The sequence below is a fragment of the Rattus rattus genome, chromosome 13 (genome assembly GCF_011064425.1).
Source record: "Rattus rattus isolate New Zealand chromosome 13, Rrattus_CSIRO_v1, whole genome shotgun sequence".
Taxonomy (NCBI): Eukaryota; Metazoa; Chordata; class Mammalia; order Rodentia; family Muridae; genus Rattus; species Rattus rattus.
In genome coordinates, this window is record NC_046166.1 from 41,602,308 (window position 1) to 41,626,897 (window position 24,590).

The 24,590-nt window shown below is 48.1% G+C and overlaps 1 protein-coding gene and 1 pseudogene across 2 annotated transcripts; one reads left to right on the forward strand and one right to left on the reverse strand.

Annotated features, from left to right (window-relative positions):
* The window catches only part of LOC116914317, a 57,691-nt pseudogene extending 36,011 nt beyond the window's left edge, over nt 1-21,680 (reverse strand).
* Nucleotides 21,681-22,034: 354 nt separating this feature from the next.
* Helt (helt bHLH transcription factor) lies at nt 22,035-23,962 on the forward strand. Of its 2 annotated transcripts, none has more exons than XM_032918419.1 (4): nt 22,035-22,061; nt 22,453-22,557; nt 22,783-22,879; nt 23,276-23,962. In XM_032918419.1, the coding sequence occupies exons 1-4, from the start codon at nt 22,035-22,037 to the stop codon at nt 23,770-23,772; spliced, it is 726 nt and encodes a 241-aa protein (XP_032774310.1). In that variant the 3' UTR covers nt 23,773-23,962. The 2 variants fall into 2 exon arrangements, with proteins under 2 accessions (XP_032774310.1, XP_032774311.1); XM_032918420.1 differs by having other exon boundaries at nt 23,279-23,962.
* Nucleotides 23,963-24,590: the final 628 nt, after the last annotated feature.

Genomic DNA, 24,590 nt, shown 5'->3' on the forward strand with positions numbered 1-24,590 from the left:
TAGTCAACTACCCTAAAGAAAATGGAGCAGAACACCATTCCTGCGTGATGGCCACGATGAACAGTCCCTGGTTTAATCATCAATATTCTTATAAACTTTAAATGGAATGGTTCTGTGACTTTTAAAAGATTTGCTTTATTTTTTAATCTCATGTGCATGTGTGTGTGTGTGTGTGTGTGTGTGTGTGTGTGTGTGTGTGTGTGTGTGTGTGTCTGTACATGAGGGCAGAAGCCCTCCAAAGCCAGAGACAGCAGATTTTTTTTTTTTTTTTTTTTTTTTTTTTTTTTCGAGCTGGGGACCAACCCAGGGCCTTGGGAGGCAAGCGCTCTACCACTGAGCTAAATCCTCAACCCCGACAGCAGATTTTCTTAAATCAGAGGTACAGGCAGTTGAGAGTCCCCTGGTGTGGGTTCTGGGAACCAAAGTCTAGAAGAGCAATACATGCCCTGGACCACTGGACCGTCTCTTTGGCTCTTCTATGATTTAAAAACAGTTCATCAAGTGCTGTGTTAAAGAATTACTCAAGTGTATGTGTTCAGGACTTCCCTGAGCCTTTCTTGAGCTCTCCGGCGCTGCAGCTTTCCAGAAAGAACGGAGGTACGCACATACTAGAATGTGGTTTGGTTTGTAATTATGCCTTTCCACAAAGCTGGTCTTACATCTTTGGGAAACATAAAGCTCAAATGAGCGACCCATATCAGACCATGGAGCTGAGCCTGGAAAGAGTGAGTGGAATAGGATCCAACACTTGGACGTGTCCCCTGTACGAGGCATTAAGGTCAGTAATGGCTTTCAAGTGGACCAGCCCTTTTGGGAAATCTCACTACAAACTAGAAACAAACTGAGACGAGCTTTGGTCAGTGAGTCTGTAGCCACCAAGAGTGTGTGTGTTGTGGGGTGTCCTGGTGGCAACACCTCTGCAAGATACATTCTCACCTAGCACAGGTGAATGGTCCCTACGAGCCCCAGACAAAACAGCAGCCCTCCTCGCCAGGCCTCAGGCTTCCTGTGTTCCTGGGAACAGGGACACACTTGAGCCATCATGCCTGTGTGGCAGGCTTACTAGCCCCTAAAGGTATGCATGGCCCTAGTCTCCAGAACTGTAGACCTTTAGTTTCCATGTCAAATGGACGTTGTAGCTTGGGTTAAGGGGATTGCAATGGGCAGGAGGGTTCCTTAATTATCTAAGTGGGTCCAGTGTGATCACAAGTAGTGATGATGATGGTGGTGGTCATGGTAGTGGTGGTGGTAAAGGTGATAACGGTGGTGGTGGTGGTGGTGGTGGTGGTGGTGACAGAGATGTGCTTTGGAGAAAGGTGCAAGGATTACCCTAGGAATATAAATATCTGAAAAATAATCTCCTTTGAAGCCTTCACAGAACAGCAACTCTGCAGTTGGCATAAGTGAAATTGATTTAAAATTCTAAATCTGTGTCATTTGAAGCTATTCCAGGTGTTTACACACTCTTTTACAGAAACAATGGAGAATGGATATTCATAAGACGAGACCTTCCTTGTTCACTTGGAAACAGCTGGGCCACCAAGACAGGTGAGCTCACTGTAGGGCCTGCTCATACAGTGCTGTTGGGAACTGCCCGGAAGCTTCTTTGGAACACTGTCCTCTGATACACTTCACTTGGAAGGAATTGGGGAAGCCAAGTCCTGTACTCAGGAACATCTGTTGCTCCTGTGGAGTCCGTAGAAAGTGTGAGACCACACCCATCTGTACGGCTCTCAGTGACTCCTTTCTTTGGAAATAGCATAACTTAGCCAATGTAGAGTCAAGTCAAGCGAGTGAGGGCTGCCTGGAAACCTGATACACTTGTTCTTTTGAAGCATTGCAAAATCTCAAGGGTGTGCTTTCTCATATGTTCTAGAACCCCTTGATCAGATTTAATTAACATGGTTGACGTATCTAGTACTTGAGCAACTCAGCCTGTGCCTCAGGTTGGACCACCAAGGCTACTGTTGATGCCTGGCCCTCCTCTCCAGCACACGCTCTGGACCACCACACAACAGAGTTGCATACAACAGTGGTGTCAGAGAGCTTGGATTTCTTGTATCTCAGTTGAATGTTACCTAATATTCTAACTTCAAATAACGAGCAGCTAAGACAGAGACACTGTCATCAGATGCTCTGGCCTCCAGGAAGTCCACGCGGATGCAAGATGTATTGTGGAGATTTCGGGTATTATGGTCCTCATTTTTGACAGCAAGGCACTGTGACCCATTTGACAGTTAGGTCCTATGGGTTAGATGACAATGAAGTGAGTCAGGCTACATGGATTTGGTCACGAAGTCACAGACCCAGCATCTTTCTTCCATTTGTCTTCAACTTAACCCATGCCCTGTTGACTTGCACAATTCGCCAATTTATTAGATAGTTCATCCAATGAAAGTCTTGCTTATGTTTTATGCAAAAGAGCAAGGCCCTCAGAGCCTCACATGTGAACAGAAGACACTGACCTTTGATGAGCAGGCTGCAGAGTGGGTGAGACATACAACGGCCACTTTCAAATGATGACTCTATTACTGAATTATAACCATGGGAGTGCTGAAGGGATTGGTGCCTGGGTAACTTGATGAACTACTCCAGTCCGTGAGAAATCTGTATAAATACATCTCGGTTCTGACAAACAGCCCTAGGAATAGAAGAATATGTGGGTGGGTGTGCTGGTGGTTGGCAGAAATATTAAGTGTGAACGGGTGAGTGCTTTTGAGGGGCTTAAGCCCTCACAATGTTATTATAGAAGACAATATGAATATTTTCTAAAATTCAGTGTACCGTATCCTAATAGCAAAATAATTGTGACTATAGAGTCAAAATAATTAAAGTATACACAAAACACAGAGGGCCATAGGAGTATTTTTAAAGGTGAGGATCTGTACTGTTTTTGAAGGACTCTAGTTCAGTTCTTAGCATCCATGTCTGGGGACTGACAACCACCTGTACCTGGAGAAGTGACACCGTCCCCCTCTTCTGGACTCCACAGGCTCCTGTACTCACATGTACACATAGCACCCCACATATACAGACATCATTTAAAATCAAAGATATTTTTAATATGCAGAATAAGAATAAAGTAAGAATTAAACTAGAAGTGATGGGAAAACTTTATATTATACAAAAATTTAGATTTTAGTATAGCCATTAGAAATTACCAGTGGGGACTGAGAAGAAAGATAGTTCCACAGAAAGTTATCCAAACTAAAGTGGTGTGCTAACAGAAACTTTTTTTCATTTAAAATTCTGAGGTAGAGTTCCTGGTGATAAATGTGACTTATTGGTTCCTAAATATATTCATCCATAAGGGAACTATACTGCTTCTAGCCTGATAGCTTTTAAACAAAGCTGAAGCTAAGCCAGGAGTGGTAGTGCATGCTTTTAATCCCAATAGTTAGAAGGGAGAGGCTGGAAGATCTCTGTGAGTTCCAGGATAGCCAGAGCTGTGATACAGAGAAACCTGGGTCTGGAAAAACCAAAAAATGAAATAAAATAAAAAGTAGAAATAAATTAAGGCTAACATAATAAATATTGTGAGACAAAGCTGAATCTCAGTGAACGAAGCCTTGCCGGAAAATTCTGCTTGCAGCAAAAGGCGTCCTGTTCAATATGAGTGGTAAATTTAGTCAACTACAAAGCGCGCTAAATTCAATGAATCAATCATTAGGCAAGTGGCGCGTCTACAGATGAAACACTGACCAAACGGTTTTCACTAAATTGCCCGAAAACCTTTCATATCCTTGTAAGCACAAGAGACCTGATTATGCAGGGGAGCTGCTGGCAACCAACAGTAAACTTTGTATGAACCAGCCATGATATCCCAACAGTTGTTGTACTAATGATTACTGACGCAGGTCCATGACAGTTTAAAAAACCCAAATGAACCTGTGTTCCACATGCAGGCCATGTATGTCCGAGGTTCTCAACCTGTGGGTCGGCCCTCCCCTTCACAGGGTTTCCCTAAGACCATCAGAAAACACAGAATCATATTTACATTATGGTTCATCACAGTAGCAAAACTACAGTTATGAAGTAGCAGCAAAAACAATGTTTTGGTTGGGGGGTCACCAGGACATGAGGAACATGTATTAAAGGGTCACAACATCAGGAAGGTGGAGAGCCACTGATCTTTGTAGTTTCTCAGTGCCACTACAGGTCGCCATGGAAAACAACAGAGGTTCAGCTGTTCCTTGTTCTGGAGGCTAAAACGACATGGAGCTGAGAGCCGAACCATGGTGTTTGTATCCTGACTTTCTGTAGAGTTTGTTGTGTGGCTGACCTTGCCCAGGTCCAGATCCTGTTTCTGTTGTCTTCTCCGTCTCTCTCCCTTGCCTGTAAGGACACCAGCCAGGCTGGGTTAATGGCCTGTCCCTGCTCCAATAGGACCTCATTTTAACTAATTACATCTGTAGCAGCTCTAGTTGAAAGTAAGCTTGGGACGTAGGATGCAGTGCAACCTGTAGCAGCCGTGGCTGGCACTTCCCAGACAGCTCAGTCAGTGAAAGTTACTTCAATCAGTTCTCCTCTACCTCCCTAGTCTTTCTTTTCGAATGTACTTTAAAACTATATTTAGGGGCCAGGAGGTAGTTCCGTGGGTGAAGTACTTACAACGGCACAAATATGGACGCAAGATTTCCTCCTCAGAACCCATACATAGCTTGAGGCAGCTGCCCACGTCTGTGATCTTAGCGCCCCCTACCGGGAGACGGAAGGCAAAGGCATGAAGACGTTCATGGGCCTCTCGGCTTAGCCTACGAAGCAGGGAGCATGAAGACTTCATTTCAAAGGAGGTGACAAGCAAGAACTGACACCCAAGATTGTCCTCTGACCACATCGATGTGTCTACGCAGCTCGCACAACGGCAGGTGCGTCCATGAGAGCACGCAAACAAACGCATAAGACTTAAAAAAAAACATTTTTTGAATGATAGATTATACACACTCACCCAATTTACTAATACAGAAGCAGTTTTATCTAGATTTAGCCTGGGAAAGTCTGGCTAAAATCAGGTGTACCACAACCCCATCCCCTTTACTAGTCTGCTTGTGGTCTAATCCTATAGTCCTTATTTTCTAAGGGGAAGGGGGTCTCAGGTTAATCTAGTTTCATTGTTTTCCAATGAAATTCTGTGGCATCCTGGAAAACACACGTATTTACTATAATGTCCTTCAAGGTTCATTACACAAATAAACTCGAGGGTGAGAAGACCTTCTTCTCCTTGAAAGTGTCAATTTGGGGGTGGGAAATTTTTCACTGACTGCCAGAGCTAAAAAGGGGAAGGCTGTCGTGAACTTGGGGGGAAAGGTCTGTAGAGGGCTCTGATTTCTGGTGGAAAGCCAGGCTCAAGGATGAGGATAAATAGAGAACTGGGTAGAAAAAAGACCCAGCCCGTTTTCTGGCACTGCCAGATCGGGGTTAGGAAGGACATGAAGATTTCATATGAAAACATTTTCACAGAAAGCTGACAATTGAAGACAGAGACACCTTCGCACAAGACGGTCCTTCCTTATTTCCTTTCTTGTAATCCAATGTCACAAGAAGAAATCTGAAACCAAGGCCAGAAAAGGAACTGGCACTGGCCAGAGTAACATCCCCGAAGCTGAGGAGAAAGAGCCGGGCCAGGAAATGTAGATTCCTGGTGCCAGCTTCTCTCCTGCCTCGTCTCCAGAACGGGGAACAGGACCCAGAGCTTTGGAGTCCATTTTTGAAGAATAAACCAGTTGTCGAGAGCATATAGAATTAAGAAATATTCAGGACAGGAGGAGACTTTTCTCCTTAGAGGCAGACGTGTCTGAGATGTGTAGGAGGTGAGAGACTGAGGGCTGGGGGAGGTGGGAACCCGACAGGAAGCCATGTTCACAACAGCAAAAGAGGAAAAACTACCGACGAGTGTGGGATGGCCAGGGATTCTCAGTAATTGTCATGGAGGAACTGGAAGGGATCGGGACTCCACAGAGGAACATCAGTCAACTAACCTGGGCCCTTGGGGGTTCCCAGAAACTGAACCTCTGACCAAAACGCATACAAGGGCTGGACCTAGCTACCCCCAGATGTGGCAGATGTACTGATTGGTCTTCATGCAGGTCCCCAACGACTGGAGCAGGGGCTGTCCCCGACTCTGTTGCCTGCCTGTGGTCTGCCTTGTCTGGCCTCAGAGGGAGAGGATGTGTCTAGTGCTGCAGTGACTTGAGGTCACAGGGTGGGGGGACCTCCCCCTTCTCAGAGGTGAAAGGGAGGGGTAGGGAAAGGAGTGGTGTGAGGGGAGACTGGGAGGAGAAGGAGACTGCGATTGGGACATAAAGAGAAACAGTGAATGAATGAATGAATGAAAAACTAAAATAAAAACCAGTTGAAGAGGAGGAGGAATGGATGTACCTGGTGCTGTCGGAGGCTTGGCTGTCCATGTGAAATGGTGCTGACTCTCAGAACTGACAGGGATATGAGTGAAGAGCAGCGGCCTATCCACGGTCTCTAGGAGGCATCAGAGCAGAACCTAGATGGGAAAGGAAGTATGACTGGAGAGATAACTGGAGAGACTGACAGGAGGATGTCCTCACAAGTCCAGGCTGCCCAGCCATGGTCTCCAGAAAAGACCTTGGGCAGACTCAGTGTTGTTTGAACACCAGTGGGGAGCCACCAAGCTCTAGGGAGGAAAGCGATGCTATCTGACACTCAGCCCCATTTGGACCCTTTCGGGAGGCTGACACAAAGGGGAAGAAAGTGGATGTCAGGTTTGAGACAAGCCTGCTGCTCCATTGCATCTGAAGGGAGCTTGAGCAACGGGACTGAGGCAGGGGCATTCATTGATGGGAAGAGGTGAAGCTATGTAACATAGGGCTGGTAGCAGACACTTAGAATTCTAGTATTTAGGAAGTAAAGGCAAGGGATTTTGACTTCAAGGCCAGAATTAGTTATAGAGCAAGGCTGTTTCTCAAAGAAATAGGCCGGGAATATAACTCACTCAGAGAGCACATGCCTAGAATGTATGTACAAGGCCCTTGGTTCCATTACAGATTTATTTATTTTATTTGTATGAGTACACTGTTGCTGTCTTCAGACACACCAGAAGAGGGCATCGGATCCCATTACAGATGGCTGTGAGCCACCATGTGGTTGCTGGGAATTGAACTCAGGACCTCTGGAAGAGCAGTCAGTGCTCTTAACCACTGAGCCATCTCTCCAGCCCCATAAAAAAAAGCACACTTTTAAAATACCATGAGTGAGCAGTGCTCGGAAACTGAGAAAAGGAAGCTGCTCGTTTATGCCTGGATCCCCGTTGGACATTTGCATGTAGAACGCCCGTTCACTGAGACGTGAATGGAAGGATGTCAGCACTGAATTATCACCAGGCAGAGGGAGGAGGGTGCCAGGACCAGCCCTGAATGGCTTGGTGTGTGTGGCTGAGCTCCCTCAAGCATGCCCAAGTGGAGAGACAGTCATGTGGAGAGCTAGTCATGAGAAACGCAGGCAGGGAACAGAAGAGGGACGTGTTGAAGCATAATGAGGATGGGTGTGACAGCTGAAAACCTGTCATGCACTGACCGCTCTTCCAGAGGTCCTGAGTTCAATTCCCGACAACCACATGGTGTCTGACAACCATCTGTAATGGGATCCAATTAAAGAGAGCGACAGTATACTCCCATACATAAAATAGATAAATCTTTTTTTAAAGCTTTTTGGAAAAAAACTCTTAAACAAAACGCGAGAGTAAAAGAGGACCCAGGTAGTTTGAGACAGAACTCTGGAGGCACACAAAAGAGAAAAGAAGAAAAATCGTCAACAGAGATTGACAAGAGGCTAGAGAACTCTTCTCTTTGATGTCATGGAAACCAAGCAAACAAGGACCTTTATGTGACAGATGCCAAAAGATAGCAAGTGCCCACTGACCACAGGGATGTGTATGGCAGTTGTCCTGGTTGGTGGAAATCGTCGGTGGGTTGGGTGGGGATTATAAGAAGAAAAAGAGTGGAGCCGGTGTGTCGCAGACAACAAAGCCCAGTCTCACTGGGTGATGGACTGACTGAAACCCCAGAGACAATAGAGCTAGAGGTCAGATACGGAGTTCCGGTGCTGTGTGTTGCAGGATGTAGAACTTTCTATTGATACATAAAGGACAAGAGGGCAGAGAATGCCAGACGGCTGTGGGAAGCCTTTCGTGATCCTGTCCTTAAGTCTCCTCTTCTATTAGAAAAAAAAAAGTTGCATCACTTCAAACTGTGACTATTACAGAAGGAAATATATATCATGTGCCCAGCACCATGCCTGGTGCTCACTACAGACCAGACAGGCAGCATGGAGATTCACTACAGGGTAGAGTGGTAGGTCTGTGGGGCACTCAGCCCCATGCCCTGAAACACAGGCGCAGCAGAAGGGGAAGCAGAGGCCTCACCATTGTGAGGAGCATAGAGATTCTTCTCAGGGAGTTTTAGTCTTGTTGGCTCTGTTACTCACAGAGTCCTGAGGACTCTGTTCCATGCCCTAGCTACGGAAGGTGACACAATGTCCTCATGTTGAGGGCAGTGTCTGGCATTCGACTCTCACTCACACCGACCCCTGGAGAACTCTCACGGGTAAGAAGACCATCAGGAGAAAGGACTTGTTAGGGTCATCAGTGGGAAGCCTGAACCAGTGCCCAAGCCTCTTTAGAAATCAGTATCATGGGGTTGGGGATTTAGCCCAGGGGTAGGGCGCTTGCCTAAGAAGCGCAACGCCCGGGGTTCGGGCCCCAGCTCCGGAAAAAAAGAACCAAAAAAAAAAAAAAAAAAAATCAGTACCTATTCACTGTGCAGAAATACTCAAGAAGTCCCCCTAAAGGGCTTTGTGTGAAACCCCATCCTGATCACCTGCTGGGCCCCGATCTCCGCACTCCTCCTGCAGGCAGAAACATTTATTGTCAAAGAATACAGGTCCGGATTTCGATACTTAATCTTGCCTGTAGACTTGATTGGACCTAGAAACAACAAAGAGGCACACGTTCCGGCTGGTGTGGTGAGGTTGTTTTTCTGGAAGGGACAACTGAGGAGGAACTGTCCTTCCCCAGACTGGGCTGCACCATCCACCAGAGACCCGGATGTAAGAAGAGTCTATGCTACCTTCTCCCGCCTGCCTTTGCTCCTCCTATGGAGTCCAGGCCCTGCCAGCACCGGCTGACACCAGAGCTCACCTTCCTCATCCTCCCAATGGAGATGCAGAATTTCTCCAGGAAATCCCCAAGTTCCCAGGGGACCAAGCAGGGGCTACCTCCTTCTTCATGGACTAGAGATCTACTGAGGTCCTGGCTTCTCCACCATTGGACTTTCTGATGCACTTTTCTGATGCACTTTCTGATGTGTGGGACAATATAATAAATCTTCATAGAATGTGTATTCATTCTACTGTTTTGCTCCCCTCAGATAGCCTAACATGGGGATCAAATGTCAGAATCCGGGGCTTTACTCCACGGTTGGGGGTGGGGGCAGCGTGATACCATGTCCGGCTATATTCAAAGGGTTGCAATGCCAAGTTCTAATTCAGAAGGCTTTATCCCGTCCTGTACCCGCCTGAGCCTCTGGAGTCAAAAGCTGCCTGCTCTATCCTCTTGCCTCTCTTATTTCAACAAACATTTATGAGCATTTTCTGATGCCAGACACTGCAGCAGATATGTGCAATAAAAAGATGGACAGCCCAAGTCTCAGCTCCAGGCACTCCCCTACCAGGGGAAGGCACAGTCTGTGTGGCCTGGGGCGTAGACAGGCTGCAAGTGTGAAGAATGACTCAGCTCCTGGGAATGTAATGACTTCCCGTTCACTAATACCTTCATCTAACGCTTCCAATGATTACGCATCCAGCAGAAATGAGGTGTCTGTCAAAACAAAGCCGTTCTTAGACAGTGAGACCCAGACTAGATTCAGTCTCCTGCAGTTTGTGGAGCGGTCTTTCCTTAGATGTTTTTGTTTCAACCACTAGAGGGCGCCATCCAACCCTCAATGGGTTAAAATCTGCCACATCTTTGAAGTTGCCTCAGCACTGATTCCCTAGGCTAGGCGATCCCGATCCGTGACTGTATTGATGACTTTCATCTTATCTCAAAGCAAGTCTTGCAGCTCTCAGGCAGGCTTTAAATTGGCCACCCAGACTTTACTCTTGACTCAGCCTGAGGATTTTTCTTTTTAAGATTTAGACTCCAGAGCATCAAAAGATTTCTGTTTTCTTGTTTTGTTTTGATACAACGTCTCACTCTGAATTCCAAGGTGGTCTTGAACTTGAGATCCCATCCTGCAAAGGTTCTTTTTTAACCATGAGTTTGGGGTAGAATGCAGGACTAAATACTTCCAGAAGTTTTACGATGCCACAGAGTTCAGAAGCCATGGCTGGATAATTGAAGCATGAGAAAGATGCTTCAGTTTTTCCTTCCTGTGTGAGTTGGTGCGTGAGTGCTCGTGCACGTGTGCATGTGCATGTGTGTGCTCACATAAGCCACACACGGCACATGTTGGAGGTCAGAGGACAACGTGTAGGAGTTGTTCCTCTCATGCCACCATGTTGGTCTCAGGGATTGAACTCCGTTCCTCAGCCTTGAGGGCAGGTGCTTTACCAGCTGAGCTGAGGGGCCAATCTCAGGTGGGTACAGAGATTTTCACACTCACTGAAGTAGTGGTTCTCAACCTGTGGGTTGGGTGTGCGTGTGTGTATGTGTGTGTAATGATCCTTTCACAGGGGTCACCTAAGACTGTCAGAAAACATAGATGCTCACATCGTGATCCGTAACAGTAGTAAAATTACGGTTTTGAAGTAGCAGTGATTTTATGGTTGGGGGCGGTCACCACAACATAAGGAACTATAAGGGGTCACAACATTATGAAGGTTGAGAAGCACAGAACTAAGGGACCAGGAATGTTAACCACACAGGGTTGTCCCTTCAAAGGGAGGCATATAGAACCTGTTTTCTGGCCAGAATCTGCTCACAAGCACGGTTTATAGCCTGGTGACCTTTGTACTATCTGTGCGGCTAAGAGACCATACCGGACTCTCCTCCCCAGCCTTATCATGAGCTTCTCAGTCTATAGAACCTACCTCTATGGGAGATGTCACATGCAGCCAATCTATAGGCCCATCTTTATGGAAGATGTCACTTGTACTTTATAGAGTTTTAATGTAGTCACATCTTAAGCTTTATTGTGCCCATGAGCTTGAGTTAATTATCACGAGGAAAATTTTCACCAAATTTTCCTGTGTTTAAATATGCCTGAAAGACTTGGGGTCAGACTCCCAATGTTTGAACAAATGCCACCTAGTGAGTCTTGTTGAACCAAACTATCCCCCACCCCACCCCCGGGATCATCATTCGGCTGGCCATGGTGGTCATGGAGACTCCCCCAAATCTCCTGGTTACTTACTACTGCTACAATCAAATATCTGACAAGAAGGAATTTAAGGGAGGGAGGGTTGGTGTGGTTTACAGTTTGAGGGAGGGAGGGTTGGTGTGGTTTATAGTTTGAGGGAGGGAGGGTTGGTGTGGTTTATAGTTTGAGGGAGGGAGGGTTGGTGTGGTTTATAGTTTGAGGGAGGGAGGGTTGGTGTGGTTTATAGTTTGAGGGAGGGAGGGTTGGTGTGGTTTATAGTTTGAGGAGATCCAGCACTGCATGGCTGGCGGAGAGGACGTAACTCCCAGTCACGCCTGCCAGAGTCCTCTGGATTTCAGAATTACACACACACACACACACACACACACACACACACACACACACACACACACGCACACTCACACCAGTTAAATTTAATATGCCTTGACTAACTCAAAAGCTGGGCATCCCATTGATAGCAAACACTCCCCTCTGATTCTCCTGAGTTTACATCTGTTAAAATCTATACTTCATCTCTGCTATGCCAAACACAGTTGGGCAAGTGACCCATGTGGTCACTTTCCCTGATTCTTACATGTTGGAAGGCCTTTAGGTCTGGTCTTTCTTCTTCCCCACCATGGCAATGTCTCCTCCTTTCTCTCTTCCAGTTCCTAGCCCTCGCAAATCCAAAGGTCCTGCTTCAGTCTACCTGCCTAGCCATTGTCTGTTGGGTCTTTATCGATCCATCAAAGACCAATTGGGGATAAGGACCTTCCTCATTTGAACACGAAGAGTCCTGATTTTGGGGGCCGGATTAATGCAAAGCATTAGAACCAACCCCCAACAATGGTGTATGCGTCTGGAACCATCCGTTCTTTCAGACGTCCCCTGGAGAGAGACTTGATCTAGCTCCAGCCGGAAGATGAGCAGAGAGGTGGCCTTTTCCAGCATGCAGTGTGCAGCGGAATGGAGTCTATACATGCAACACCAAGCTTAAAGGAGAGGGGTGGTGTGGAGTCTTTCTGGGAGCCTTGAAAGGGAGAGCAGCTCTGCTGACACCTTGATTTTGGACTTAGTAACCCACATACTTTAAGAATAAATTCCCACTGTCTTAAGTTTCCAACATGATGAAATTTCATCTATTATGAAGCCTGGAAGAGGAAAACAATCACTCTTGAGAACTTAGGTCACACCCCATCTCCTTCTGGAAGTCTTCTTCATCCTTCCTGTAAGCCACCTCATTCAGTGTCCAAGTCACTCTCTAATTTCTTAAAGATAGCAACCCGTTCTATCTCCACTGTGACACCAGGAGCTAGCACCACTCCAAGAATTAGTAAGTGCACCCCCCTGTGGTCCAGATACTGCACAGCTCCACAAACATGACTGTGTAGAGCAGTGGTTCTCAACCTGTGGGTCATGATCCCTTTGGAGTCAAAAGACCCTTTCACAGGGGTAGCATATCAGACATCCCGCAGATCAGATATTTACATTACAATTCATAACAGTAGCCAAATTACAGTTATGAAATAGCAACAAAATGACTTTATGGTTGGGGGCCACTGCAACATGAGGAACTGTATTAAAGGGTCACAGCATTGGGAAGGTTGAGAACCGCTGACATGGAGTCATAGCATCGAGCCTGGGAGGTAGGCACATCCATTGCTGCATTACAGATCCAGAAACCAAGGCCCAGTGGCTTGCCAAAGGCCATTCAGTGAGCAGAGAACGTGTATTCAAATCCCTCTGAATCTCAGGTCCAGTGGGGATGTGCACGGGCTGTTCTAAAAGCCATGGTCCACCAGGCTGATGCTGATGGAGAAGAGGGAGGGGAAGAGTGGGTCTTAATTAGCAGTGTTTAGACGTGTGTGTGTGTGTGTGTGTGTGTGTGTGTGTGTGCACATATGTGCGTATGAAGATAGCCAACAAGGGATCCTAACATACTTCACATACAAGAGAGACAAGAAAGGGCTGAGGAGAAGGTGTTGGGAGAAGGGAGAGCAGAGGGTTTTGCTTTGTTCAGATTTCAAAAGACAACATGTCTTTCTATTTTCCCCTTCTTCACTTGACTTTGTCCACATTTCTGTTACCTTCTTGTTTTCCAGACTTCGGGGTCTGCTAGGAAACCCTAGACGTCTAACCTCCAGACTGAAAGAGAAAAAAACAAAACTTGATTTGTTATAATCTACCAGATCTGGGGTCATTTGGTACCGCAGGCACAGGAAACTAATTCACAGGATCTTCTCAGATTATCTGTTCCCTAATCAAAGCTCACTGCTTCAGTAGATTCCTTAAGTTTGGTTTGGGGTGGAACAAAATATGGTTATTTAACTTATCCTGAAGGGATCTCTCAAAAGAGATGAGGGCTTTAAAAAATGTATTTACTATATATGATTTTTTTTTTATGTCTGAGAGCTCTGTCTGAATGTGTGTCTGTGTACTGTGTGCATGCAGTGTTCATGGAGGCCAGAAGAGGACATCAGATCCCTGGAACTGAAAATACAGTTGGTTGTGAGCCCTTGGGTGCTGGGAACCAAATTGAGGTCCTCTGGAAGAGCAGCCAGTAGTCTGAATCACGGAGTCATCGCTCCAGCTCAAAGTGATTTCTAATGGGTGTGTGTGTGTGTGTGTGTGTGTGTGTGTGTGTGTGTGTGTGTGTCTGTGTGTGTGTTCCAGATTTCTTGACAAGCATAGAGAAGCAGGAAGCATTTGGAGCACTACAGAATTGGTCATACTGATGCACCGCCTTGGCTTCATTGCCGCCAATGCCCTTGACAGCTAAACCTGAGTTGTCAGTCCAGTGACAGTAAAGCAAATTGTGGGACTGCTCAGATTGCAAAACCAATGGGGATAAAAATGGCATTCCTCTGAAAACTCAGGTTTCCCGCCAGGCTGGCCTAGGATACAGGAACTTTGACTGTGTGTCCTCATGGTGCATATGCTGGCCAGTTTTAAGTCTATTTGACAAAGGCTTTCATTGTCAGAGGGGAGCAAGCCTCAATTGAGAAAATGCCTCTATGAAATTTGGCTGTGTGCAAGCCTATAGGGCACTCTCTTAATTAGTGACTGATGGGGAGGGCCTATCCCATTGTGGGAGGGGCCACCTCTGGGCTGGTGGTCCTGGGTTCTACAAGAAAGCAAGCTGAGCAAGCTGTGAGGAGCAGCGCAGCAAGCAGCACCCTTCAATGGCCTCAATCAGCTCCTGCCTCCAGACTCCTGCCCTGCGTGAGTTCCTGTCCTGACTTCCTTTGATGATGAACTGTGATGTGGAAGTGTAAGCTGAATAAACCTTGTCTTAGTTAGGGTTTTACTGCTGTGAATGGACACCATGACCAAGGCAACTCTTATATGGACGACATTTAATGGGGCTTATAGGTTCAGAGGTTCAGCCCATTATCATCAAGGTAGGAGCATGACTGCCTCCAGGCAGCCATGGTGCAAGAGGAACTTAGAGCTCTGCATCTTCATTTGAAGGTTGCTGGGGAGGAGACTGGCTTCCAGCCCATAGGGACACACTTCCTCCCACAAGGCCACTCCCACTCCCACAAGGCCACACCCACTCCCACAAGGCCACACCCACTCTCACAAGGCCACACCTCCAAATAGTGCCACTTCCTAGAAGCACATTCAAAACAGTACAAACCCTTTCCTCTCCCAAGTTTCTTTTGCTCGAGGTATTTCCTCATAGCAATAGAAACCCTAGTTAAGACAGTGGGAAAGACTCCACTAGTCCCCAGGGCTCTGCTGTGTGTCCCTGATAGCAGCCATGTTGTTGTCCCTTCCTTTCTGTCCGTGCATTGTTGAGGTTGAGGCTATGCTTGGTGACCAGAGAGAGCAGAGGAATATGATACCGAGTAAGAAAGGTCTGCAGAGAGATTCCAGCACAATAGGGTAGGTGATGCCTTGCAGCTAGGGTGGGCATGGAGTGGCTGTCCTGCTGAGGCTACTGAATTAATGTCACGCATATACTATTTTTTTCTTTCTTGGTGCATGAACCTGTGGAAGGCAGGGGCCAGTGCTAGCCTGCTAGCTATACCCAAACACTGGATCCCTATGGGTTCTCAGGACCTGCTATTGTCATCACTAAACTCATGTACAGGCGTTAAGAGAAGAACAAGGGCATGGCTGGTGCTTCTTTACAGCACTCACACATATGGAAGACAGACAAACACCCACAGAATATGCACCAGGACTAAATCCCAGGGGCCTGACTAGACTCTTCTTTACCGTCATTGAGGCAGCTGTGCTTGAAGATCATGTATCAAATGAACAAAGCCTCGGTAAAAATATTTTGTGATAGCAGCTTTCTCTGGGCCCTGGGGTAGCCTGGTCTCCTCACCGTAACGGAGTCCTCAGCCCTGACCTGGGGCATTGGACCTCAGCACTCTCACCAGCCTTTCCCAGGGAAGCTTGGTGATCCCCCTGCAGAACAGAAGCCAGGGCTTGGTTCCCTTGCTACCTTGCCTTCCTGCTCCTTCAGCAGCCAGAAGAGCTAGCACCTGGGTCCCTTCCCCCTCCCCCTACAAGGCTCTCACACTTTGTCTTCTGTATTAAGTCTAACACAGTGATTCTCAACCTAGGGGTCGACCGACCCTTTCACAGGGTCACCTAAGACCGTTAGAAAACACAGATATGTACATGACGATTCATCATGGTAGCAAAACTACAGTTATAAAGTAGCAATGGAAATAATTTTATGGTTGGTCGGGGTCACCACAGTGTGAAGCGCTGTATTAAAGGGTTGCAGCCTTAAGAAAGCTGAAAGTCACGTGTAGAAAGACTACTGGGTATACTGGTAAAGACTGGAAGGATTTGAAATCACCCGGATACCCACGGCCTTAGAGAAATTTGGTAGAAATTAGTCTCTCTCTCTCTCTCTCTCTCTCTCTCTCTCTCTCTCTCTCTCTCTCTCTCTCTCTCTCTCTCTATCTCTCTCTCTTTACATTCAAAACTCTGTTTCTAAGTTGCAGAGAAAGAAGAAAGACTCCATCAGCCAGCTTGGGAACAATGGAACTAGAGGACTATGTAGCAAAACAACGATGGTGAATATTGTTTGTGTTTGGTGTGTATCTTTCAACTGAGGTCTTTAGATGCCAGGGAGCTAATCACAGAACAGTATTTAATTAACATTGTCTAATTTCTAAATAGCCTTGTTTCAAAATTACTTATTTTCAAAATGACATTAAATCCTGTGTGTTTAAATCACACAACATTACATCAATCATTGTTGCTGTAATAAAGTACCCTAATAAAGTATTAGGGCAGTTAGCCTAATAAAGTAAAAATGCTTATTTTACTCACAGTTTTGGAAGTTCAAGGGCATGGTGCCTGCCTCTCCTCGGACTTAGTGGGGGGCAGGTGGAGGGCTCTCAGAACATCATGGCAGATGACAAAGTGGGAACCTGGGCAGGAGCGACAGATAGCAATTGGATGCAGGAAGCAGAGCGGAGTGAAGATTAATCTCAGCTTCCCTACCACCTCCCTCCTGGGAATCAGAATAACGCAGGGAATCAATGGGAGCTACTGCCTACTGCGCATGCCTCCAATGACCAATGACCAAAGGGCCTCCCACTGAGCTCCACCTCTTAAAGGTCCCACCCCCTCCTTACATCATCACCTGGAGGCACAACACTCTGATCCTATTGACTCTTGGAAACAAGCCACAAATAAACCATGATGAGTAAACCTCTCAATATCCATGGAGCAATGGTTCCAGGACACCCTAGAAACCAGAATCCACAACCGCTCAAGTCCTCTTACATAAAATCGCATAGTACTTGGATAGCTGGTGCATATTTTATTATTTCAGGGAATAGGATCTTAAGTACCTTAGGCTGGTCCCCTACGTAGCTTAGGAGGACCTTGACCTCCCAGTCTTCATGTTTCACCTCTGAGTGCTGGGATGCTGGGCTTGCGCAGTGTACCGTCTGTGTGGGAGCACGTACCAGCGAGCATTGTCTCAGCTGAGCTGCATCCTTCCCCACGGTAGTGTAGGCATTGTTTGTTTTTAGCTGCTAAAAGTTAGTAGGTAGAGTGCTGCGTTCAAAATGCGTTCATTGGTTGGGGATTTAGCTCAGTGATAGAGCGCTTGCCTAGGTAAGCGCAAGGCCCTGGGTTCGGTTCCCAGCTCCGAAAAAAACCAAAAAAAAAAAAAAAAAAGAGACAAAATGCGTTCATTATGGCATTCTCATGCATAGGTGTCATATTTTGTTCTTACTCCCCTGCCTTCCCTCATTCCCCGCCCCCGTCTTGCTCTTCCTGACCTCTTTGTCCACTTCCTGTATACTTTAAATCATCTCTACCTTAACACTACACAACACAGGACAGCGCTGTAAGAATGGATGTTATACTAGATTGCTTATGGAATAACCGCCCAACAAATTAAGTCCCCAGACACGCTTAGTGTGGGCACATGCCATGCCCACTGTCTTTTTTTTTTTTCTTTTTTCTTTTTTTCGGAGCTGGGGACCGAACCTAGGGCCTTGCGCTTGCTAGGCAAGCGCTCTACCACTGAGCTAAATCCCCAACCCCCATGCCCACTGTCTTTAACCCACTACACAATCGAATATAGAACCCTCAGGTACAGCCATCTGACTATACACAGTGTCAGTCTGTGTGATTAACCATGTATTGCATCCGTAGCTGTAATTTTGTGATATGAACATTTAATATGCACTCCCCTAGTAGAGTGGGTCTCAACCTTCCTAATGTTGTGACCCTTTAATACAGCCTCTCGTGTCATGGTGACACCCAACCATAAAATTATTTCCATTGCTACTTCATAGCTGTAATTTTGCTACTGCAATGGGTCGTAATGCAAGTATCTGTGCTTTATCCTGTTCTTAGGCAACCCCTGTCTGTGAAAAGGGTTGGTAGTGTGGGAACCACTGCCCTAATATTCTCAAACATACAATACGAACCAGTCTCTGCGATGTGCATTAACAGACATCTCGAGCCTTTCCTCCTCCCTCTCTCACTGTGAGCATGTATCCTCTGACTAACCCCTCTGCTCTCCTGGCTGGATTCCTGGCTCCTGGCTCCTGGCTCCTGGCTCCTGGCTCCTGGCTCCTGGCTCCTGGCTCCTGGCTCCTGGCTCCTGGCTCCTGGCTCCTGGCTCCTGGCTCCTGGCTTTCTGAGAGATGAGTATGTTGAAAGTTTTCTAGTCTTGGAGCTCCTCCCCTAACCCAGTCTCACAACCACTCGGAAAGAGTTAGCCAGAGAACACTGGGTGACATCCTCAGTGAGATGGGAGATCCAAGTCCCCTCCCCCACATTCATTTGCCTAATTTGGGTTAAATTTAACAGACTTTGGGAGGTGTCTGTCTGACTTTTTCTGGGGAGAGCAACACTTTTGAAGAGGGAGGAGGAGGAGTCCACTAGGAGGAGTGAGCTCCTAACAGTTCCACAGTTCCACTAAAACTGAAAAGTCACCTCAGACGAATGCCGAATGCCGCTGGCAAAAATAAAAAATGAATGGTGTAGTTAGGCCTCCTTGAGTGCCTTGTTTCTGGTCCCTTATTCACCCCAGTGACAGACAGCCTTGTAGCATACAATGAGCACAATGTTATCTCCATTTTACAGAAGAGGAAAACTGAGGCACAGTGGAGGCTCTTTCCCCTGCTTAGTGTCTGGCTCCGAGACAGGAGTGATGTTGGTGTATGAACAGGCTCTGCACCTTCACCACTTGCTTCTCATTTTGAGTGGAAACTACCCCAAGATCCAGGGAGCATTGATCAACACCCCCAAAATAGAGTAAATGCAATATCTAGAAAGGCACACTCTCCCCCCCCACCCGGAGTGTGTTTAAGACATGCTGCAAGGAAAAGCAGAAATGGAAGCATCCGCTCCCCAGTCATAAGAAGAAACCTTGGTTCTCTTCTTTACTGCTGCAACCGCCAAGCCTGGGCAAACCTGCGCTCTGTGCTCTGGGTCTGCACCCATCCACCTCGCACCATCCCCACCCCACCCCCACCCCCACCCCCGGCTCAACCACTCCAAGAAGTAACTTTTAGTTCTGGGCAAACAGTCCCTGGCTGCCATAAAACCAAGAAAATTAAACAGTTTGTGTGGAATAAAATCTGGCTTGAGGAACGTGCCTGCAGCTGCAGTTAACACCAACAGTAAGAGGATCAACCCCAAGTCTGCTGGCAGGAAAAAAAAAATGAGAGAGAGAGAGAGAGGAGGAGGAGGAGGAGGGGGCGCGAAGACCGAGCTCCCTTTTACCCATTCAAGTTAGCTGATTTGGATGATCAGGGTTCCTGTTTAATCCCCTTGTGTGCGAGTGAATTTACGGAGGCCGACAACCCCTAAGAGAGCACACGCGGCTGGCAGAGCAACCTGCAAGGAGGTGCGGGTTCTGTTCAATCTGGCGTGAATACATCGAAAAACAAAACAAAACAAACAAAAAACCGTAAGCAAGACTGGGGCACCCTAGAGTGCTCAGTGCAGACCGATTCCCACAGCTCCAGGCACCAGAAGGTTGGCGGCTGCTTTCCAGAGGTCCTGCGTCTCAGGTCTGGCTTTGCGCCCTGGAGCTTCCCACGTGCTGTCGGCAAGCAGGGACCCACCCTATCTACCTCTGGCAAGGACTGGCACTACCCAAAGGGATAACCTTCGGGCCTGCTGACGTCTAGCAGAGTAGAGAGAATGGACTCGCGGTGTGAGGCAAAAGGACTAAAGAGAATCTTAAAGAGAGGTTTCCCATGTTCCCAGCTGAGAGAGATTGGGAACAGATGAGAACTTGGTGACTCTGGAATAAGTCATAAAGCAAAGGTCATTTTTATTGTTTTTATTTGCAAGAAAGCTCGCCCCCTCCCGCCCCCCACCACGCATGCCCAGAGGCAACAAATAAGAGGTTGGTGGGTGGGGGACTGGGGCTGTGGTGCAGGCCCAAGGCAAAGGCGCAGCAGGGAGAGAGAGTTCCCAGAAGCCGCCGCCCCCTCCTTTCCTTTGGGCCTGTCCAGCAAATTTCCTTCTGGGTTTCTGTCCCACTCTTCCCTCCCACCTCCTCCCCCACGATATCTCGCTTTCTAAAACCATAAAAAAGAGATCAAATTCCCTAACTTCACGGGGCCCTTTTCAGTGACAAATATTGATGCCCAAAGTGTCTGCGCTCTCCCGCCCCCAAACGTTAAGAAAAGGCGCCCGCGAGAGAGGGACATAAAAAGTTAACAATGCTGTGAAAATATGTTTGCAAAAAATAGACAATCGTTGGATTAAACGTATTCAAGTATGAAATAATGCCTTTTTGTGTCAAAACCTGGGCGATGGGCGGGCACAAAAGTTCTCTGCAGCAGCTATTTGCTCCCTTTGTGAGCCGTGCGCTTCGGCGTCTCCACTTGGGCGCATTACCCAGAGCCCTCTAAGCTCGATTGTTTCTCCCTTTCTAATGACATTTACCGGATCAAAACATGCTGTTAATTCGATCAGAAGGCTTCACCCTCCCTGACAAAGCCACAATAATTTCTCCTGAAGTTTGTTAAATTGACCAAAATTAGGCAAATGAATAGGGGTCTGTAGGCGCCCCCTCATGCAGGTGACGGCGCATAATGCTCGCCCGGGCCAGCTGCATTCCCCCTTTTCTTTTCGGCCCACTCTCCTCTGTGTTGCTCTTCAATCCTCCCACCCCCCCCCACACACACACACACACACACACACACACACACACACACACACACACACACACGCCCGTCTCTCCTCCACCCCACCCATGGCATTATTAAAATTTAGCCCAATGAAACTATTCATACTTTTCAATGGACATTTTCCTATAGGATAATAGGCTACAAATTGAGCCTCTTCCCCCCGCGAAGAGAGAACCAGAGGGGGGTGGGGAGAAAGCAGACGACTTGGTCAGAGACTAGGCGGGGGAGAGTCGCGTGCCAAAGACCCGCGGGAGGGGCGAAGCGAGGCGGGAGCCTCGTGTGCCAGCCGCAGCCCCACACCTGCCGGGATGTCCGGACAAATAAAGCGGTGTAAACAAAAAGGGGGGAGAGGGACGTGTCACCAAGTCGTGTGAGAAAAGCCTGGGAACAAACGGGGCGCCTCCGTCTCCAGGAGCTCTCCCTTGAACCCGGCGGAACAGCCTATTAAAGGCTTACTTAATTACTTTAATGACTCTGGACAGGCTTTAAAACGCACTCGGCGCTGGGACCGCGGGCTTGCTGGGATTTGTAAACAGACGATCGTGTGAGATTCAGCGGTGGGACTAAAGGAAGCGACACTGTTTTGTGAGGGTCCTCGCCCCCCGGTGCCCGCAGCCACTGCGCCCCTGCGCTCTGCGCCGGCGAAGAGTGCAGGCGCTCGCTGGTGCGCCGGCTCCAGTTTCTCACCTCCTGTTCCCGAGGTGCTGGTTGCCATGCAAATGTTATTCCTGGACGGATCACGTGTCCTTTGAAGAGCCACGTGGATTAACAAAGCTGATCTGCCCCCACCTCGCCCCCCTCGGCTGCTAAATTTTTTTTTCTTAACTTCTTTAAAACTGACCTTGAATGCATACATGCTCCAAACGCAGAATGCCTAATCCTATGGAATAATTCAACTCGTGAGAATGCTCTTGCAGTCCTAGATGGCTGCTTTATAAAGGGAGCCCCCTCGGACCTGGGAGGCTGCAGTCTACCTGAAACACTTGAAGAGGCACACGAGGTGGAACGTGGACGAGTGCCTCGCGCCACTGCCTCTGCCGAGGGCGCGCGCGCACACACACACCCCAGAATGTCTGACAGGCTCAAGGAACGCAAAGTGAGTCCTTGCGCTCTGGTGGTGGAAGAGTGTGACTGGCCAACCTGCCGTCTGGCTGCATAGATGACTAAGATGCGCCACCCAGGACTTTAAGTGTGGAGAAATCCAAAGTGGTTTGGAAAGGGGACAGAGACAGAGTCCATAATTGGAGAGAACTCACGCTGGGAGGCTGGTGGCCACGTCCCAAAGCTCTGGCATTCAGCTTGGTGGTGGCAGGGGTGTGTAGGGAAGCTAAAATGCAAGCGCTCCAGCTTGAGCTCCGGGGACACAGAGCTCTCTTGGTCTAGTATGGCGGGGCACGGTTGGCGAGTGAACCTTTGTAGCACACAGGCTTTGCCTTGGATGACTCCTTGGGCAAAGCCATCTTAAATGTAAAACTTTCTGTTTACAGAGAACCCCGGTTTCTCATAAAGTGATCGAAAAGCGAAGGAGGGACCGAATTAACCGCTGCTTGAACGAACTGGGCAAGACAGTCCCCATGGCCCTGGCAAAACAGGTAACGTTTCAGTACTGGGGACTCCTCCACCGTCGCTCTCTGCAGAGCACCGGGGCCTCTGTGGACGCTGCAGGTCTAAGAGAACTCGCCCCACTCCGGGGACTTGAGTGGTAGTAACCTCTCTGGCGCCAGCATCCTCCCGGCTGGTCCTCTGCAGGAGACAGAGAGCATCTGTGTGGGTCTGCTGTGGGTGGGCCGGCGCTAGGCTCCTGTCTTCTTTTGCAGAGTTCCGGGAAACTGGAGAAGGCGGAGATCCTGGAGATGACAGTTCAGTACCTCAGAGCTCTGCATTCCGCGGATTTTCCCCGGGGAAGGGAAAAAGGTGGGCATTGATTCAGGCAAAGGAAACCTGACAAGGGATCGTGTGCCACGCGGAGACCTGGAGTCTGAGAGTGGGGGAAAGACCGGGAGCGGGAAGCCACCAGAACGTACCGGCGCTTGACTCCTGAAAATGTACCTGCTGGGTGCCATGGATGAGCAGGTCCTCACAGGTGGGGGGTGGCAGGGTAAGGGGTGTAGTCAGGCTCTTAGGGAGACAAGATTACTGTCTTTCCAATTCCTAGACTGTCGAGAAGAGAATGCCAGCTTCAAAGGAGAATCCAGCCCAAACCCTGTAAAGTCGCCCTGCAGCGGTTCTAGGAGGGGCTCCTGTTCTCTTTTCTTTCCTTCTTCCTGCCATTTCTTTTCTTTTCTTTTTATTTATTTTTTGCCACCCCAGCAGAGCTTTTAGCAGAGTTTGCCAACTACTTCCACTATGGTTACCATGAGTGCATGAAGAACCTGGTGCACTACCTCACCACCGTGGAGCGGATGGAGACCAAAGACACCAAGTACGCGCGCATCCTTGCCTTCTTGCAATCCAAGGCTCGCCTGGGCGCGGAGCCCGCCTTTCCGCCGCTCTCGCTCCCGGAGCCGGATTTCTCCTATCAACTGCATCCAGCCGGCCCAGAGTTCCCGGGCCACAGCCCGGGCGAAGCCACAGTGTTCCCGCAGGGGGCTACCCCAGGTTCATTCCCATGGCCTCCTGGAGCGGCCCGCAGCCCAGCACTGCCTTACTTGTCCAGCGCGACCGTACCTCTCCCCACTCCCGCACAACCCCACAGCCCCTTCTTGGCTCCGATGCAGGGCCTGGACAGGCATTACCTCAATCTGATCGGCCATGGCCACCCCAACACCCTCAACCTGCACACGCCCCAGCACCCTCCGGTGCTCTGACACCCACTCACCGCATAGATTACTTTGCGATTTGGTGCCAGTTTGAGACGATGTATATGTTGTACGTGTGTAAATAGTGCGCTAACAAAAATCGGATGGGAGAGCGTCAGGAGCGAATTCGCCTTCAGAAGGACCTCCCTTACCAATAAATATTTTTTGTGTTAAAGACCAATAAATATTTTGTGCTAAAGAAGTGGAGTTCTTTATCTTTTGCTCACCCACAAACCACCCACGCTAAGTGTCTTACGCGGAATCCTAAGGCTGCTAGGAGCCCAGGTGAGAGCATTCAGTAATTTGGCTGAGGAGGGAGGACCTTTGCGCAGACCCAGGCAAGAAGAAATGGACGTTTAAGCAAATATCAAAGAGGTCTCTTAGGGTTAGGAGACTAGGCTCCTGGGGTGCTCAAGCTCACCTTCCTCTCCTGAATCCTGGCCCTTTGCCTCAGATATGTGCGTAAAGCTGGAACCTGGCCTTAGGTTGTCAGAGTATGCAAATCAAAAAACAACCCGAGAATGGTCCGAGCCCTTTTACTAGAGCGGCCTGGAGGCCCTTCCTACTTCGGGGCAGCCTCTCACTTGTCTGCGAAAGGGCAAATCTCAGGCCAGCGTAATGAATAGCTGAGGTCACCGCCTCAATACATCTCTATTTATAAATAAATAAATAAATAAATAAATAAATAAATAAATAAATAAGTGCGTGGAGCAAGTAACATTCTAAGTTGTCTAAGAAACACAGTTTGTTTTCTTTCTTTGGGTGACAATCACTGGACCTCAGAGGGTTCTGGGACTTTGCCTTTGACGCACAAATCAACCCCTCCA